The 19,108-nt window shown below is 49.7% G+C and overlaps 1 protein-coding gene across 7 annotated transcripts in view; it reads left to right on the top strand.

Annotated features, from left to right (window-relative positions):
• SYK (spleen associated tyrosine kinase) overlaps positions 1–18,482 on the top strand; it is a 74,657-nt gene extending 56,175 nt beyond the window's left edge. The window contains exons 7-14 of one of the 7 annotated variants that reach the window (XR_002826313.1): positions 800–868; positions 7,386–7,470; positions 8,579–8,756; positions 11,926–12,135; positions 12,951–13,140; positions 15,865–15,929; positions 17,592–17,732; positions 18,369–18,482. Coding sequence is in view for 5 of the 7 variants with exons in the window: in XM_023744287.1 (XP_023600055.1) it covers positions 800–868; positions 7,386–7,470; positions 8,579–8,756; positions 11,926–12,135; positions 12,951–13,140; positions 17,215–17,523 (1,041 nt within the window). In the remaining 2 variants the exon portion in view is untranslated. Of the gene's footprint in view, positions 1–799; positions 869–7,385; positions 7,471–8,578; positions 8,757–11,925; positions 12,136–12,950; positions 13,141–15,845; positions 15,930–17,214; positions 17,570–17,591; positions 18,220–18,368 lie in introns of those variants that run through there. The other 6 variants (XR_002826312.1, XM_014468304.2, XM_023744288.1 and 3 more) reach the window with 6 other exon arrangements.
• The last annotated feature ends 626 nt before the right edge of the window (positions 18,483–19,108 follow it).

Below are 19,108 nucleotides of genomic sequence, written 5' to 3'. Positions count from 1 at the left end.
CCATACTTCATGGGTTTGCCCGAAATGTGCCGGACGCCCCCAAAGAGAGCGAATTCCAGGCGAGGAGCTGACGCACCGTTTCACACTCAGCGCGGGAACTGGCTCCTGCTCCCTCCGGAGGTCCTCACTGTGGGCCTTTGGTCCCCCCCCCCCCCCGTGTCATCTGGGAAGTGTAAAAGCACCCCACTGCGAGCTGTGCGCCCCACACTGCACCTTTCCGGCGGCTCCTGGCCAGTCAGTCCACTGCCCCCCGTGAGCTCCATGAGGCCGAGTCCCCTTCCTCCAGGGTGGATGGCGCTGGAACTCAAAGAACCCAAGCGCTCTGTTTAGCCGCGTGTCACCCAATGGCTTCCAGAAGCCAGGGCTTTGGGACGACTTGTTACTGACTGATGAGATGCGCACAGAAGAAAGGTGCACAGCCGTGTCCCCCCGTGACCGCCCACACGCCCGGCCGCCCCCAGGGAGGCGCGCAGTGGGCTGGCAGGTGTGCCTGCACTTTCTTGGTGATTTACCTGCAGCTGGAGCTGAACGACTCTGTGAGGCACTGGCTGTTTAATGCAACAGCCCCAATCGGATAGCCTTTTGTGGAAAATAGTCCCCAAGTGATTTTCCAGGTCCTTAGCTCGGGCGCCCAGCTCTCCTCACAGAATTCCTAACGGTTAAGAGCGAGTCACGTGGGCACAGCCCAGAGGTCCGGCATTGTGGTTAGAAAGCGCGTTAAAAGGAGCATGTTGTGGACCGTAGACCATATTTGTCTTCTCAAACACTGACTCTTCCTCTTTGCTGTTACGGTTTCTAGACTTGGACAGCAGGAGGAATAATCTCAAGGATCAAATCATACTCCTTCCCCAAGCCTGGCCACAGAAAGGTACTCACGCGCCCCCTGCTTGCTGCCCCTGGCTGAGTGGTCGGACTGACCCACGCTGGGCACCCTGCTGTGTGTGCTGCTTGCCTGCTCTGTGCGCCTCTGCCCTCCTGCCGCTCTGGCCCTCGTCTCTTGCCGAGTGTGGCTCTCACGGGCAGCCACCTGGGACGCACTGTGCTTGCCATGCAGGCCCTGGCCACGCTGCTGCGAAGCCCCGCTGTGTGCGCGCTGCCTCTGCTAACGTGTGCCCGCAGTCACTGCGTCAGCGTGGCAGGTGGGAGCTGATTCTCACACTGGGAAGTCTTTGCCAAGTGAGCCGGTTCCTTCAGCTGCAGGAAGTCCATGTTGAGTGTTCTGGTAACTGGAGGCACAAGCGTATGTGGATGGAGGAGCCGAGGTTGGCGAGGGCTGCCCAGTGAGGGCCTGCACTGTGTGCTTCATAGATGCCAGGGGCTAAGTATGATGCAGATAGAGATGAGGTGAAAATGAAGGGTTAGAAACACCAATTTTGTTTGAGGCAGTAAGATTGCCATATATTGTTATAGTGTGCTATATTATTGAATTATGAGGGAAATAAAAAGCTCTTTTTTAATGACTTTTATTTATAATGAATCACCTCCCTCAAAACCCATATATCATAAATCCATGTATACGGATTTCTTTTTTCCCCTTTCCTATTTTTACCATTGGTGCTGTAAAAGTGATTCTTTTACTAATAATTCTTACCATTTTCATATCAGTTGGTATTTTCCAAACATTTCAGCACATCACTGGGCACCAGCTCATGAAGCAGATTGCCTAAGTGCGTATGAGAAACCAGTAAAAAGCATAAACGCCCTGAGGCTTTATTTAGTGAAAGTTTCCCGAGGGGGCAGCCATGCTCAATGCCTTCTCACCTTGTTGACCATGGAAGGCAGACCGCACGGCCGGGAGTGTAGGCAGGGCCTGAGGGAAAGCAATGTGATGACCTGAGCAGAATACGTCTGGTAACGTCCCGGTCGGTGTAGGCCAGCCCCTGGAGATGCCCGCTCCGAGGGGCATTGCTCTCGGGGTGCAGGGAGGGCTGCCCATGCCAGGAGCTGGGGCCAGGCCTCGGGAGCACACCCTCTCGCAGTTCCTTTTGCCCATGATGAGGTGTCCGTTTCCAGGTCAGGACCAGGAGGTGCCTGAGCTCTGGCCTTAGAGAGGTCAGCACTCCCTGATCCCAGGCTCCTCTGCACAGCTGCGCCTTCCGGCCCGCCTGGCCCTGGGCCCGGCGCATTCGCCCTTCTCCCCGGAGAGGCTCCCCTCGGGTGCCAGGATGGTGCCCGTCAGCCGAGGTGACGCCGGTGTCGGGTGTGTTCTCACTTAGGGTGCCTTTCAGTCGTGAATCATCCTTTCAACGTTATGATTATAAATTCAGTTCCAGTCGTGACTGCCCGCCATGGGGCGGCAGCCACACCAGAGTTCATCAGCTGCTGCTTGGACAGATGACTCGGCAGGACACTCTGTGTGCCCGAGGCCCCCTCTCCCCCCCCCTCACTCACAGGGTCTGCCCGGCAGCCCTGCAGGAGCCCAGGCGACCTGGGCCCCCTCCAGCTCCCACCTTGTTCACTCACCACTCGCTTCATAACGGCCCAGCCGGGCAGCCCTGGAGGGAGCACGGTCACTGCAGGCCCGACTCTGTGCTCACCCGGCCTGTGCTTCCAGGCGTATCGGCCAGAGCTCAGCCGGGGCGCGTGACCACGCGAAGACTTACGTGTGAAAGAGACACACCCTCACACACACACACGTAGGTATCTCCATAATCACGCATGCACATGGCTACTGTCTGCACACATCTGTATGCAGATGCACCCCACACACATGTGCCGATTAACCCCAGGCTGAGCCGTACACAGTGCAGGGCTGGGTAAGCAGGCCGCTGGACGGGGCGGGCAGGACTGGACGGGGCGGGCAGGGCACACACGCTGTCACCACAGCCAGGGGGCAGTCGTAGCCCCGCCTCGCCTTTCTCTCTCGGGAAAGTCGCAGCCCTCTTCAAAGGCCCCTGGACTGATGGAACCAGGCCCCCAGGATAAGCTCTCCATTTAAATAAGCTAATTAGGGACGTGACTGACATCTGCAAAACCGCCCCAGCAGTGGGAGACCGGGCGACTCAGCCAGGCCGACAGCCAGAAAGGCAGGACGCCCAGCCTGCTTCGCGAGGGGCAAGCCTCCCCACCCTTCGGTCCCAGCGGAAGCCGCTCTGCTCACTCACACGGCCTAAAGCAAAATCCAGAAAATAAGTTTTAATAGAGCTTTAGACTAAGGAGACGTGTCTAACGTAAGTTGAAGGAGATATTAGTAAGGCTACCTAAAAATAAAGAATCATGGGTAAGAATCATAACACCATCAAAAGAGAAATAATAACCTGGGAGTAAGTATTAGTAATGACATACAAGATTACTATCATAATATATAAAGGAAGTCAATAAATTACTAAAAGTCTTAACTATCTAACAGGAGATTGGGCAGAGAATGTCGGTAGGTTGATTTTAGTAAAGCAAATATAAATCGCCCTTAAACGCAGGCAAAGATGTTCCATTTTATAATGAGATGCAAGTTAGACCTGTAGTCCTCCGTGTCCACCTGTGACTGGTCCAGATAAGCAGCGTGGTGACAGGGTGGGGCAAAGGAGTGGGAAATAAGCACCTCACACCTGGTTGAAGTGAGAAATGATACATTTTCACAACACCCATCAAAACTAAAAGCAGGCTCTCATCTCTCAGCATTTACACACATACTCTTGCACTCATATGAAGTTGTTTATTGCAACATGGTATACTTGACAATCTGGAAATAACTCAAAAGTCTATCAAAGGAAAATACATAAAATCATTTACAGTAATATGCATACTGTGAGAGGCAGCTGAGATCTAAAATTGTTTCCAAAATCCAATGTTAATTGCAAACAGCAACATCATACACATATGTTTGTGCTGATATGGCATAGAATATTCTGGAAGAATACCGAAAATAGCTGCTTTGGGAGTAGCAGATGGTGTCAAGGAGACCCACTTCTCATTGTATACCCTGTTGTGCATTTCTTTTTTAAAAATATATTTTTATTGATTTCAGAGAGGAAGGGAGAGGGAGATAGAAACATCAATGATGAGAGAGAATCATGGATCGGCTGCCTCCTGCACGCCCCCCACCAGGGATCGAGCCCACAACCCAGGCATGTGCCCTTGACTGGAATCGGACCCGGGACCCTTCCACTGAGCCAAACCAGCTAGGGTCTGTTGTGCATTTCTAAACTTGCACCTATTAAAATTACTTCATTAATTTTTAAAAGAATTAAATATTGGGAAATAATTACTCCGATTAATACTGTGAAACTACTGTATTGGCCAAAAAGGGGGCTTATTTAAATTTATAACAACTTTAAAGTGTGCATTGAATTTTCATGGATGCCAAAAATATCAATAGTTAATTGATAAAAGAATTGTGAGATTTAAATTGTAGGTTGAAAACATTTTAATTGCTCATAAGAAATATTTTAGGAGAACTAATATTTATGTTTTCACAAATAGAAGGGGATTTTCCATTATTTAACCAGTTATGAGAAAAGACTACAAGGAATTCTTTCAAATATTTCAGTTGTTTAACTAAGGTGTAAATAACTTTCTTGAATTTGTTAATTTGATCAATATAAATAGTTTTTAATAATCCAAGCACAAAAAAAGGTGGATGTTGAAGCTTGAATTAAATCTAGCATGTGTGTAGTTAATGAAAAGTGTATTTTGATTTGAAGATGATTATTAGTCAAATAATCTTAAGTTTATAATAAAAACTTAAGGGCAGATGTAGTTTAAACATTTCTTTAGATATTAGTAACATGTCAATACTTTAAAATAGAACAGGATTTAACTGAAGAACACAGGTGTGACTCCCCTCTGCCCGCCCGTGGTGGGCCTGGCGTGATGACCCTCCGGTGGTCCTGGCACCTGGGCGCTTACGCTGGAGGCACAGGCACCTCTCCTTCCCTTAGGAACCGGACTGAGCAGCCTCCTCCCAGAACCAAAGACAGGCTTTCAGTTCCGCAACCCAGAGGCACGTCCCACTTACCTCAGCCGTGGAGTGCGTCCAGAATTTCAGATTACAGTCCACTCTCCATGTCTTATTCCAACACATACAGTGATGGTTGGAATATTTAAGACATTTAAATACCCAGTCCGCTAGGGTCCCGCTGAGGGAGGAGGAGAGAGTCGTACTGGTTGGCAATGCCAAGGCAGGGCCAGGCCTGAGAAGGGCGTTTTGTGTCATTATACTAGTAAAGGGTCAGATTTAATACCTGTGCTTCCAAGGTGAGGGACGCTCATTGTGAAGGTCAGGTGGATCTTCGTGGATCTGAAGGAAACCTCACCTCCCCCCATGCCCTGGCGGAGGAGGCTCCACCTGCTGTGGGACCTGCTCCCCTTTGGGGCTGCGGCCTTTCCACTGGAGACTAGAGCCCTGCCAGCTAGGGCAGCCAGTGCTCCTGAACCCTGCTGGTTCTTTTTGCCGCTGTGATTGTGACAAGTCTGTCTATATCTTTATCACTGCTATTGCCTGATTCAAAAATGTCTTTGAAGGAGTCCAAAAATTACAGCCCAGAAAGGGCGTTCCTGGAGCACGCCCAGTACTCTGGTTCAGGACACTGCACTCGCCTGGCAGCTCCATAGAGCAATTCTGTGTCCCCTTTTGTTCACTTCTGAGTCCCCACTTCTTAAACACAGGCACACGTGACAATGTGTCAGATGCATTTTCTACTTGCAGTCAATCCTGGAAAAAAAGAAAAGAGACCAGGGATTGTGGTTTGGAGCCTAATTTTTATTTTGTTACTGTGGAGTGGTCTGTTTTTACCGGAATTCATAAAACTGGAAGGGCACACATTTCTCCTTGCAGAAAGCTAAGGCAGCTAGTGCCACCTCGTGGTGCCCTGCGGTTTGACTTCTGTTTGGAATATCAGCAAAAATAGGAAAAAGGCAATTGTCAACTTTCACTTACACTTTGTTCTCTAAGCAGAAAAGGTGATGCTATTGATTAGGGAGGAATAAATCATCAAATACAAAGCAGACCAAGTAACGACCAATGGTGTAGTGACCAACAATATGCTTTTCATTAAATTTTAAATACTAATTAATACTGTTATAATTCACCATTATGCCTTAGATCTCACTCTCTTTTTCAAAAAAAATGTTTTTAATTGATTTTAGAGAGACAAAGGGAGAGAGAAGGAAACATTGATGAGAAAGAATCATTGATCAGTTGCCTCCTGCATGCCCCCTACGGGGGATTGAACCAACAATCGGGGCATGTGCCCTGACCTGACCGAGAATCGAATCTTGATCTCCTGGGTCATAGGTCGATGCTCAACCACTGAGCCATGCTGGCCGGGGCTACAGCGGCTACAGCTCATTCTTTACAAAGTCTTCATTCTTCTTTCCCCCTGAGCATAGACTCCAGCGGGTTTGCTGTTGGGTATTCTGCTAACTGGCATATTCATCCAGTGCTTAGGGAACGTGAAACTTGCTCTCTGTCTTCATTTCACCGTAAAGTCACTACTGCCCTTTTAGCTGAAGCAACAGAAAACCTCCTGTGTCTTTCAGAGAAGGGCCTCCCAGGTGCAGTGCCCTCCTCTTTCCCGGCGGGCAGCAGGGCGTGGGGCGTGGGTCAGGGCCGGAGCTGCGGGTGACTGAGGGCAGGTGGGGCCAGTGCCAGGGCACTGACAAGGTCAAGGGAATATAAAATTTCTACTCAACTCACAGAAAAAAAAAAAAGAGGTTTTTCCATGAGTCAAATTTAGTAGTGATGCCTGGTCTAAGTTGTGCTGAGGGTGGGTCAGGAGGCTGGGATAGAGACTTTCAGAGGGGAAGGCTGTAGGAATAGCAGGATTAGATTTCCCCGTTTCACAGTGCAAACTTACATCAAAGAACAATCGGGAGGTTGCCATGAACAGCAGCACAAGGCTTCCTGCCTCTGGCGCGCCTGCTCCGGGCTGGGCGTGAGAAGGATGGCTTTCCTGGGTTAGTAGAGGCTCCGCCTCAGAGGCCGTGATGGTGCCGGTGTGATGGTTGCTGACTGTCCCCGGCCACCCTCCGCTCACCCAGATGTCGCTTGGTCTCCACAGAAGCTCAGACAGAGGCCAGCCCCCGCTGCGTGAGCTTTGGAGTCGGGGGAGGGGGGCAGCTGGTGGGTGTTCAATGCCTGCTTCTGACTTCCACGTGCAAGTGAAGAGGAGGAGCATGAGAACCCGCAGCGCCTTTGGGAGGTGCAGGTGGAGTCCGGAGGGGCTGTGAGCAGGAGGGAGCTCTGCCCCAGCAGGTCTGGGGTCCCAGCGGCATTTAGCCGCCCAGGATCCAAGCAGTTTCCCGGAGAATGAGATAAGCCCGTTGCTTTCTGCTTCCTTCCTCATTCTTCCCCCTGTCTTTCTGCACAAGCTACATGTGATTGTTTGCAAATAATTCCACAGCAGAGTAGCAATGCAGAGGTGACCTGCTCTCTGTTTGTGCTTCAGACCTCCTCGCAGGGGACCCGGCCAGAGAGCTCCGTGACCTTTAACCCCTATGAGCCAGAGGGAGCGCCTTGGCCCTCAGAAAGAGGTGAGAGCCGCCCTCTCAGCCCCCAGACGTTTCCTGCTGGGTGAACGGTCCCCACAGCCTCCCTGTAGCGGGTGGGCCTCCTGGGAACCGCTCCTCCTGCTGCTCAGAGCTCCGCCTCCTCAGTGCTAACTCTGCTCCAGGTCCGAGTCCTGAGGGCACGTCTAGGCGGGTGCTGCGCCCACTACACGCCTGGGGGCGGGGGGCAGGGGGAGGCGCACCCTGAGCAGACGCCTGGGCTGCGGGAACGGTTTGATGAGGGAGGTGCTGGCGGGGTGAGGCTCACACTGGAGGCTGCTCAGGAGACCACGCTCCGTGGGCTGTGTCCTCTCTGGACTCGCTATCAGAAACGGCCTCTGCATGGCCTTCTCGGGTCTCTAGGTGACCCCAGGACATTTTTTATTGAACTTGGTCTGTTCGTTGCTACAAAAGCCACCCCAAAATTTAGTAGCTTAAAACCACAGCAGTCATTTACGGGATCTCTCCTTTAATCGCCTGGTGCAGCTCAGGCATTTGGGCCGGGCCTCTCACAGTCACACTGGCAGCCCGGTGCAGGCCGTGGCGAGCCGCCGGGGCCTGGGGCCGGCCCAGTAGCAGTCTCCACTGGGCTCCGGCCTGGGCCTCCCACATCCTTGGGCTGTCTCCCAGCCTGGGAGGCGTCAGGGCAGTGGGACACCTTGCCTGGCGTCTGAAGCCTCAAGAGCCACATTAATGCAAATAAGCCGCTGTCACCTCTCCCGAGAACGTCACCAGCATCGCTCCTGATAGACGTAGCTGACACAGTTACAGCAGCCACCGAGGCAGGGACGCCTGCACCTCCCCATGAAGGAGGTCAGCGTTTTCAGAAATAAAGTCACCACAGCCCACCAGGAGGGCCGTCCGCATTCGCCTCTGGCATGAGAGCCCTGTCCTAATAAACATTCGCGGAGTCACGGACAGCGGGCCCTCGGGCTTATTGCTGCTCCCACGGGCGGGTGAGGCCCGCCTGACTCTCCCTGGCCCTATCACTACCCAAAGTGGCCGAGGGCAGCTGTGGCCACCGGGAGGTAGGCGGGTGGATGGCGGGACTTCACCCGGCCCCGCCCAGCCTGTACTCCCCACTCCGCTGCAGAAGCTCAGAGAGAAGCGCTGCCCATGGACACGGAGGTGTACGAGAGCCCCTACGCGGACCCCGAGGAGATCCGGCCCAAGGAGGTCTACCTGGACCGGAAGCTGCTGACCCTGGAGGACAAGGAGCTGGGCTCCGGCAACTTCGGCACCGTGAAGAAGGGCTACTACCAGATGAAAAAGTAAGTCGGCTCCGCCCCCGCTGGTCCCGCCTGTGTGGGACGTGCTGTGTTCATTTAATCCCAAGCACGAAGGGTAACGCACCAGACCTGAGTCTTTCTTTGTTAATAGTATAATTTTTGTCCATTTCTGGTACAGTTACCATGAAAGCACCCATTATGTATATTAAGTATGTAGATAATAATTATATATGTTAGTTTGGAGGTTACACAGGTGTCTTGTAGAGACTTAGAAAATAGAAACAAGTGAAAAGTAAGAATATAAAAATGTCATATTTATATCAGCCAAATATCACCATTGTGAATCAACCATAGTGTGTGTGTGTGTGTGAGAGAGAGATCTTTATATGCACACACATACACATGCTATTTAATTAAAATGCAATCATTCAGTAACAGTGTTGTCTTCTTATTTTCTTTGATTTTTCAAATTATGTCTCATTTCTCTTACCCAGAAAATTTCTAATTTCAAATATCATTATTTACAATTATTTATTTGCTTTTACCCATAATTTCAAATAACAATACCTATTATGCAATAATTAGAATTGCTAAACTACTAAAATCTCTTTGTACTTCATTTGGCCTTTGGAAAATTACCCACATGGAATGTTCAGTGAAAATACTAATTTCTAAAGTCCTTTGGCACAAACCCCCTCTTTGAATATGTGTGTTTGAATTAGTATGTTACTGGTATGAATAAAGTTGGTTTTGTTGTTCGATGCTATTTTAAATGTAAGGAATTTGTGTAAATGTTTTTGAGTAGGTAAGTCGCATGATCCAAGGGCCAAGAATATAGATAAAGGTCAACACAAAAGTCTTGCTCTCCGTCGCTCGTCTTGCACGTGTGTATGCTAGTATACGTGTGTTTTAAACGTATATTTATATATGTTTGAATAATGTGCTTACCTCAAAATATATGGACGCATACCACAGTCATTTTGCAAAATGGGTTAAATTATCCTGTACTAAAGTATACATTTTCATAACTAGTCTGTGATAGTAAATGTCTGGCTTAGCTATATATGTAAATGAGCATAGACATGATTGTGGATACACAACCTCAGCTGGAGGGGTCGGGAGAGGAAGGCCCTGAGGCAGGGGCACAGGAGGTCTTTGCAGCCCCCAGCACCGCGTCTCCGTCAGCAAACACGGCCCGGCCCCCTTTCCTTGCATCCTCTGTACGTCTCGCGGCCTCCCCAGTTGCTTTTCCGTGTCGAGGTCTGGCTCAACTTTTTGTTGGGCCCATTTGAAGGTATTTAGTGCTTTTGGTGTTGATATGTACGGTATAATTTCTAGGGTTTGATGTGCTTATCCCTGGTGTTGTTTGAATATGGAAATGTATCTGGCTTTGCCTATTGACCTGATACCCAGCAGCCTGGCTAAATTCACCTGTTATTTCTGACTATTATTTCTAGTGACTTATCCTTGCAGTCTTCCACCCAGAAATGTGTCATCTATGACTAATGAGTTTTACGTCCTTCTGTTTAATCCTTACGCATGCTGCGTTTCTTTCTTGCCTTGCTGTAGTGGCCAGGAGCTGCGGCTCAGTGTGGGAGGAAAGTGGCAGTGGCCTCCCTCTCATTCCTGATTTTGGGGAAAACGTCAGTGTTTCCCCGCTAGGTTTGTAGCTGCTCTTATTGGATTAAGAAACTTTCCCCTTTTTCTGACTTTTTTGAGAGCTTTCCACTGCTGGGATAAACAGGTTTTCTCCTTTATTGTGGTACATTATACACTGATTGAAGGATATGTTTATTGATGAGAGAGAGAGAGAGAGAGAGAGAGAGAGAGAGAGAGAGAGAGATGTGATAGAGAAACATCGATCAGTGGCCTCTCATATGCACCCTGACCAGGGATCGAACCCAAAACCTTTTGGTGCACAGAGGATGCTTCTACCACTGGGCTATATTAATTGATTTTTCAAATATTAAACCCATTTTGCATTCCTAGAATAAACTCATCTTGTTCATGAATTATATATTCATAATTTTTTATAATTTACTGAAATTTTTATTATTTCTCATAGAACTTTTATATCTTATGTTCATGAAGGTCATCAGTAAATTATATTCTTGTCATTTCTTTGGCTGGTTTTGGCATCAGGGTAATGCTGGCCTTATAAAATTAATTGGGGAAGTTTCCTTTCTTTTCTCTGTCCTGGAAGAGATTATGGTGTTATTTTTTCCCTAAAACATTGGGAAGAATTGAGAGGTTTTTGCATGTTAATTTTGACCCCTACCTCACACCATACACAAAACCAGTCTGGATGATGAAAACCAGTCTGGCTGATGAAATGTGAAGGTCAAACAATAACTTGTCTAGAGACAGCATAGGACAAACAGTGCTTCCATGACTGAGGAGGAGGAGGGGTTTTGGTGCCGCTCTGTGCCCGTCTGTGTGGGAGCTGCCCGTGGGGAACTGAGAGGCTCGCTGAGCTCTGCTCTGCGCTGCCTGTGCCTGTCTGAGAGCATGTCAGACCTACTCTGCTATTCTCTTACTTTACCTGTTTTATTCCATAGTTCTCGTTTTATTCTTCCATTGTGGAGTCCAACAAATGAGCTCCATACTTCCTGCATTTGTGGGAATCATATCACAGAGAGATGCAGTTTTCAAATCATTCGTAGTTAAGTTCCATTCATTGATGTAAGCCCCACTGTGTCAAGATGTTTTCCAGAGTTCCAACATGATCTGTGTGATGTTATTAGAAAATAAAAAAAATTCATTTTTTGCAAATTTGTTGAGGCTTGCTCAAAATTCACAAAGCACTTTAAAAGTTGTGTAAGCTGAACTTTAACAGCACACGCTTGTTATGTCTGCATCTCTGCTCACCTACATTACACACAATCTGAGATGGCAAATCCCAAAACGTTACCGGAGCCCACTCCTGCCTTGTCTGTCAGGTCTCGTTGGAAGTGACTTACCTGCTCTGTTGTCCTAGGCTTGCTGCTTGGCCGGGGCATTCTGCAGCACCCACCCCCGCCCACTGGTTTTAACTGAAGAATTGTCACTGCCTTTGTCTGTGAAGTGACAGAACATTGTTGGAAAACTAGTCACTTACAGCTTCTTACGATGCATGTCCCTTCAGGGCTGTTATGTGTATAACCCGTTCCTAAAGGACATTTCTCTCGAGCGAGCCCGTTGAGCAGTTCTGAGGTGTGTGGCTTCTTTGCAGAGTTGTGAAAACGGTGGCTGTGAAAATCCTGAAAAACGAGGCCAACGACCCGGCTCTGAAAGACGAGCTGTTAGCAGAAGCCAACGTCATGCAGCAGCTCGACAACCCGTACATCGTGCGCATGATCGGGATCTGCGAGGCCGAGTCCTGGATGCTGGTCATGGAGATGGCGGAGCTGGGCCCACTCAACAAATACTTACAGCAGAACAGGTACTGCCGGCCCCGCGCCTCCGCTGCGGCGCGCACAGAGCACCTGGGGCCCAGGGAGCCTCTCTCCTCCATCCTCCCGGGCACCGTGCGAGAGGAGGCAGCTGCTGTCTTGGGATCAAGTGTGTTTTAGCTCCTTTTGGGCAAAAACAAAAACAAACAAAAACCTCTAATTTACCAGTTTGGGTTTCATTCTCTTTGCCTGCTCTGTCCTGGCCCAGGGAGAGAGTCAGCTTCAGAATGTCTTGGCAGTCAGCGTCACCTCCTAGGAAAGACATGCTTTGTACAAGAACATTTCATGCGCTTTTTATAGGGATGACCGCGGCAGCTTGCCTGTCCGGCTGACCTCTCCGTCCCCACGAGTAGTTACTGCTGAGAGTGCCGCTGCGGTGCTGATGGAATCGCTCAGCCTAGCCGCTGGCTGCTTAATCATCTGCTACATTGCGTTTCTACTTAGGCTGTGCCTTTAATCCCCTGGAAGGGAGGCATTGCTCCCACTTCATGGGGGAAAACTGGGACTCAGGGTGGGTTTTGTTTTCTGTCCACTAGTGAAGCCTGGTTCTCCTTTAGCCGGAATGGCCAGCCTGCTGTACGTTTGCATGCAGTTCAAAGCAAGCCTCAAAAATGGCACCGTTAAACACCGGGAGGATGGTGCTCACTCTTGAACAGCTATAGGGTAACAAGGTCCTTTGTCACCACTTGTAGTCTGCCGGAGGAGAGTAGGAAGTGAGAGGACCCACCCCTGTCTGTGAGGCGCACATCGGCTGTTCCTAAATGGACTCCTGTCCACTGTCACTAATGACACACTTGCCTTGCAGACACGTCAAGGACAAGAACATCATTGAGCTGGTTCACCAGGTGTCCATGGGGATGAAGTACTTGGAGGAGTGCAATTTCGTGCACAGAGATCTGGCAGCAAGAAATGTCCTGCTGGTGACTCAGCATTACGCCAAGATCAGTGATTTCGGACTTTCCAAAGCTCTCCGCGCCGATGAGAACTACTACAAGGTAGGCATAACCAACCAGCCGGTGTGCAGAGCAGCAGGTGGTAACAATCTGAAGTGCAAATGCATCTCCTTTATATTTTACTAGAGGCCCAGTGCATGAATTCGTGCACGGGTGGGGTTTCTAGGCCTGTCCGGTGATCAGGGCCAATTGGGCCAGCCGGGGGGAGGGACTGGCTGGCGTTGGAGGTTGACTGTGGGAGTGCACTGACTACCGGGGACAGCTCCTGTGTTGAGTGTCTGCCCCCTGGTGGTCAGTGGCGTCATAGTGACCAGTCAACCGGTCCTAATGGTCACTTAGGCTTTTATATATATAGATTATGATGGGGTTTCAAGGAGCAATTTCCCTATTTAAGAATAGCTATGCAAAAATGTGCTTCTTAGGCTTTGATTCTATTGTTAAAATGGAAATACTGTAATCCAGTGGTTCTCAACCTGTGGGTCGCAACCCCTGAAAATACATCCTGCATATCAGATATTTACATTACAATTCATAACAGTAGCAAAATTACAGTTATGAAGTAGCAACGAAAATAATTTTATGGTTGGGGGTCACCACAACATGAGGAACTGTATTAAAGAGTCGCGGCATTAGGAAGGTTGAGAACCACTGCATCACAACCTGAGATTTACTCAGAATAGTATCTTCCAAACCACATTCCTTGGACAATAGGGAACCAACAATTAAGTGTCAGAAAGAGAAATTAAGAACACAACCCCATTTACAGTCACATCAAAGGAATAAAAAGTACACAGGAATAAATTTAATCCCGGTGGTGGAAGGCCTGTGCTCCAGGGAAATCACCTCACCGGTCAGGCGGCTGCTGCCAAAGACAAGAACGAAGGCGTGTTGACGGGGTGAGGAGGAAAGGCCGCCTGGGCACTGCTGGTGGGAATGGGCACAGCCACTGTGGAAAGTCGGATGACGGCTCCTCAAAAAATTAAGAACAGAGTTACCTACGACCCAGCAGGCCCACGTTTGCATATTCTCCTGAAGGAGAGAAAGTGGCTGTGTGAGGGAGGTCTGTGCCCCCATGTTTATCGCAGCTTTATTCACAACGGCCAACATCTGGAAACAACCTAAATGTCTACCGGTGGGTAAACGGATAGAGAAAATGCACACACACACGTCAACTATAAAAAGAAGGCAATGCTGCCATTTGCAACAACACAGATGAAGCTTGAGAGCATGATACCGAGTGACATCAGACAGAACAAGACAAATACTCGACCGTCTTACTTACATGTGAAACCAAAGAAGCTGAGCCCCTGGGAACAGAGAAGGTTCTGGGGCAGGAAATGGATGAAGGTGGTCAGAGTACAAGCTGCCAGCTGTGAGCCGAGTAAGCGCTGGGCATCTTGTAAGCAAGGAGGGTGTTAAGAGAGGAGATATTACATGTTCTCACCATGGCAACAACAACACGGTAATTATGTCAGGTGAAGGACGTGCAGCTAACTATACTGTTGTAAACAGCTCGTAAGATATATGTGTATGAAATCATCCTATTGCACAAAAACTAAAAGCCAAGTTAGAACCTGTAAAAAGAGACTAAACACTCTGAGAAGATGGTGACATGGAGGGTATTTTGTAAGCAAACAAAGCAAAATGGGGTAAAAGAATAAAAAGTTGAAGGGGATTAAAAAGAAGTGACAGGGATGGAAGCGAATGAGCGTGGCCCTCGGTGTTCGTGTTCGGGGCTGAGGCAGCGCAGCACGGAGCCTGCAGCGCCCACGCCCTTTGCCACGCAGCTCCGCCGAGATGGGCCCCACGTGGGCACAGACAGGCTCCCTCGTGTGGTCTCCGCAGAAGTGTCTTAGAAAATTGAAGGTTTGGGGACACCATGCGTCGCACAAGTCTATTGGCACCATTTTCCAACAGCAATTTGCTCACTTTGCGTCCTTGTGTCATATTTTGGTAATTCCTGCAATATTTCAAACCTTTGGATTATTATTAGTTTTGTTACGCTGATCTTTGATCAGTGATGTTTGATGTTGCTGTTATTAACGCTTTGGAGCAACATGAACTGCACCCACATAAGACAGCAAACTTAGTAAATGCTGGGTGTGCTCTGATTCTCCAGCGACCAGCCTCCCCCTCTGTCTCCTTCCCCACGGCCCTCCTGCTCCTGAGACACAACACAATTGAAATTAGACCAACTATTAACCCTGCAGTGGCCCCTATGGCTGCCACAGACCACGGCTCCTCGGATGGACCTGGGCAGAGGAAATGAAACCTCTCCTGTCCCTGGGAACATCCATGATTCCTGGGAGAGGCCAAGATGTCAGCCCCGCAGGAGTCTGGGAGAAGTGGGCGGTGCCTGCAGGGCTCGGGCTTCAGGAAGGAGGCACCTGCAGATGTGCCGGGACAGCAAGCGGCCCCCAGGGGAGCTGCAGGTGATGGAACCGTAAGGGTCGGGAGCTGCAGCTCGTGGATGAGCAAAGGAAGTGGTTGCTTCAGACGGACCGACTCCTGGCGAGGAGGCCGTGGAGACTGTTGCAAGACAGCCAAGGCTTTAGAATCTCACGTGAACTTAGTTGGGGAAGCGGCCGCAGGTGTGAGAGGGCTGCCTCCATGTCTGAAGGTTCTGTGGGTGAAATGCCGTCACTCAGTAGCTGCAGAGAAACCAGCGTGAGAGGAAGTCAATCAATGCAATCAACTTCACTCTTGTCTTATTTTACCAACTCCCCGCCCCCCACCTCAACCTTCGGCCACCACCACCCTGATCAGCCAGGAGCCATCAACACTGAGGCAAGACCCTCCACCAGCAACGATTCAGACTCGCTGAAGGCCAGGTGATGGTTAGAACATTTTAGCAATAAAGTATTTTAATTAAGGGATGTACACTGCTCTCTTAGACTGGATGCGTTTGCACACTTAGTGGACGGCAGTATAGTGTAGACATAACTTTTATGCCTTTGCTGTGGTGTCCCGAGTGGAACTCGCAGAACCTCCGAGGCCCGCCTCGCACACTGTCAGCTCTGTCCACTGTAGCAGGATGTGTAATAACAAAATCGGGAAGCCCCTCCGGGAAGCCCCTCTCGCTGGAGGCTGGTTAAGTTAGTTGTAGGAGATTTATATGAAGCACACGATTAACTCTTCTAAAATTGACTTTATTTGCATGTACTGACACACATATACCTAAGACACATGGTTAGTAGAAAAAATAACAAGTAAAGTGCAAAAGGGTATGCCTCTAACTTATTACCCCCAGGAGCATATGTTCCCTATTTACACTTGTATATGTATTTTTCTGGAAGGATCCAAGGAAAGCTCTCAAACATGGTTGTCTCTGTCGACTAGAAGTAGGAGGTGGTGGTGGGCACAGCTGCTGAAAATCTAAATCTAAACATAAAGCACAACATGGATGTGACAGAGGTGTGGTCAGTGTGGCACAGAGAGCGGCCGGGCACTGTGGTCTCACGGCCATTCCCCAAGCTGCCCCTCCCGACCCGCCTCCCTCTGCCCCGGGGACTTCACCAGATTAAAGTGACAGCCCCGGAGGCAGCAGGCCACACGGACCCCGAGCCCCTAAGCAAAGGCCTTTGGCGGGCACAGCTTGGGTCTCTTACTACCTCCTTTAAAATGAGAGCGTGTAAAGTGGTACTGTCAGCAGCCTGTGCCAAAGCAGGGGGTGCTGGCTCAGAGCTGCGGACAGTGCACTTGGAGCCGCCGGGTTCCTGGGCGCCGGACCAGGACTCGGTGCTCGGCGGGGCTCACCTTGTGACCAGCCCACAGGCTGTGAGGGCCAGAGGAGGAGGTGAGAGAAATGACTAAGATACACAAAAGTCCATCTCAGTCATTTAAAAATGTATTTGAAAATGAAAAGTTTAAGATTTTCAGATTTAATCGTATGTTTAAGATTCATACCAATTACATGCACACATGCATGTGGGTGCACACTCACACACACGGCACATGCATGTGTGAGCATACACACGGTGTGTTGTGAGTCATGATTTCATTTTTTTTTTAAATTGTGGTAAAATACCCTTAACTTAAATTTTACCATCTTAACTATTTTCAAGATTACAGGTCAGTGATGTGAAGTACGTTCACTTTATTTACAATAATCTCCAGAATTATTTTCATCTGACCCAGCTGAAGCTGTACTCACTGCAAGCTAAGCCCTGCCACTCCCTCTGCACCGGCCCTGCGCCCCCTCTACTTCCTGTCTCTTCCTCGGCGACTCTAGGGCCCTTGATGAGACGGGACTGGCCTGTTTCAAGCAGCACCTGGAAGGGCCCGCGTGGTTCGGCCCTGCTGGCGTGTGTGTCAGAATCCTTTCCTCCGGAAGGCCGGGACACCCGCTGTATGTCGGAGCCCATTCTGTCTGTCTGTCTGTCCTCGGTCAGTGGGCGTTTGGGCTGCCGCCTCGGTCTCTGGTGAGCAGAGCTGCGTGGACACGGTGTGTGCGAGTTGGTTCTCACGCAGTCCTCCGTTTGCCTTGCTTTCAGGCGCAGACGCACGGGAAGTGGCCCGTGAAGTGGTACGCCCCCGAGTGCATCAACTACTACAAGTTCTCCAGCAAGAGCGACGTCTGGAGCTTCGGGGTGCTGATGTGGGAGGCGTTTTCCTACGGGCAGAAGCCGTACCGGGTTAGCCTCTGCTTCCTGTGTCCTGTCCTGCGGCCTAGTCTGTCTGAACAGATGAGCACCTGTCACCATAGTCGTGGCCTTCCTTCTGAGGCTTCGCTGTCTTTTGACAGTCAACAGGACCTCAGTTTATTCTGAACGGCAGGAGAAATATCTCATGCTAGCTGAACAGTACATCTTTTTTTCATTGCATATTATGCATGTAAATATGCATAAAATGTACCCAAATCAGCATTAATTAAAACTGAAATAGGAAGTATGGCTATTTCAGTATCAAATTGGCAGCTCATTACAGTTTGTTAGATTTTTTTAAACCAAGGTACACATACCAAAAAGGGCGCAGTTGCTAGGATGCAGCTTGATGAACCTTCACAAATGGAACATGCTCGGGAAAGCAGCCCCAGATGAAAACAGACGGAACCCAACTCCCAGCCCCTGCACGCACGCCTCCCGCCAAGGGCCACCTCACTGACTTCCAGATCTTAGCTAGGTGCTCCTGCTTTTGTTCTTTTTATCACTGAAATTGCACTTCATGTACTATTGTTTCACTGGGGATGGCAGATGGGATGTATTTGTGGCTTTGTTTTGTTTTGCTGAGTGCTATGTTTAAAAATCTCAGGTATATTTTACATGTTTTAGGGGATGAAAGGAAGTGAAGTGTCCGCTATGCTGGAGAAAGGAGAGAGGATGGGGTGCCTCCGGGGTGCCCGAGAGAGATGTATGAGCTGATGACCCTGTGCTGGACCTATAAGTGAGTACCCCCTTCCTGCCGTTCATGCAGCCGCTGGGGCACAGCGTGCCGGGCTGTCTTCCCCTGGGGCAGGGTATGCTCCCTCCTACACCAGCAGGGCAGCTCCTGGCTTTCTGGACCAGGCACTTCTATTCTTTAGTCTAAGAATAAGTTGACAATTACACTAATCCCAGATGTCAAATTTAAATGTAGATAATATTGGCGGGGCGGGGGTGGCCACAGCAGAAAGATGTTCCTACATCTGGTCCAGTGCTGTGGACCATACCTGGCGACAGAGGGTGAGAGGTACTTGGAGGGAAACGTGTACTTTCCTAGTTCCTGACCACCTTTCGGGGTAGGGCGTGGACACGATGCTGGTGGCTCTCAGATGAACTGTGAGGTAGCACTGCCGAGGGGTGCCCAGGCCTGGGAGGGTGGCCCTCAGAGTCGCCTGGAGTGCATGTGATCTTATGGCAGCTCAGCAGGAAGGGAGACCCATCACACCTGGGATCAGGGGAGCATCATACCTGGGGATCAGGGAAGGATCACACCTGGGGATCAGGGAAGGATCACACCTGGGGATCAGGGAAGAATCAAACCTGGTGATCAGGGAAGAATCACACCTGGGGATCAGGGAAGAATCACACCT

Source organism: Myotis lucifugus, unplaced genomic scaffold, assembly GCF_000147115.1.
Source record: "Myotis lucifugus unplaced genomic scaffold, Myoluc2.0 scaffold_446, whole genome shotgun sequence".
Classification (NCBI taxonomy): domain Eukaryota; kingdom Metazoa; phylum Chordata; class Mammalia; order Chiroptera; family Vespertilionidae; genus Myotis; species Myotis lucifugus.
Note: the sequence above shows the minus strand (reverse complement) of the source record. Positions and strands in the feature narration are given on the sequence as shown.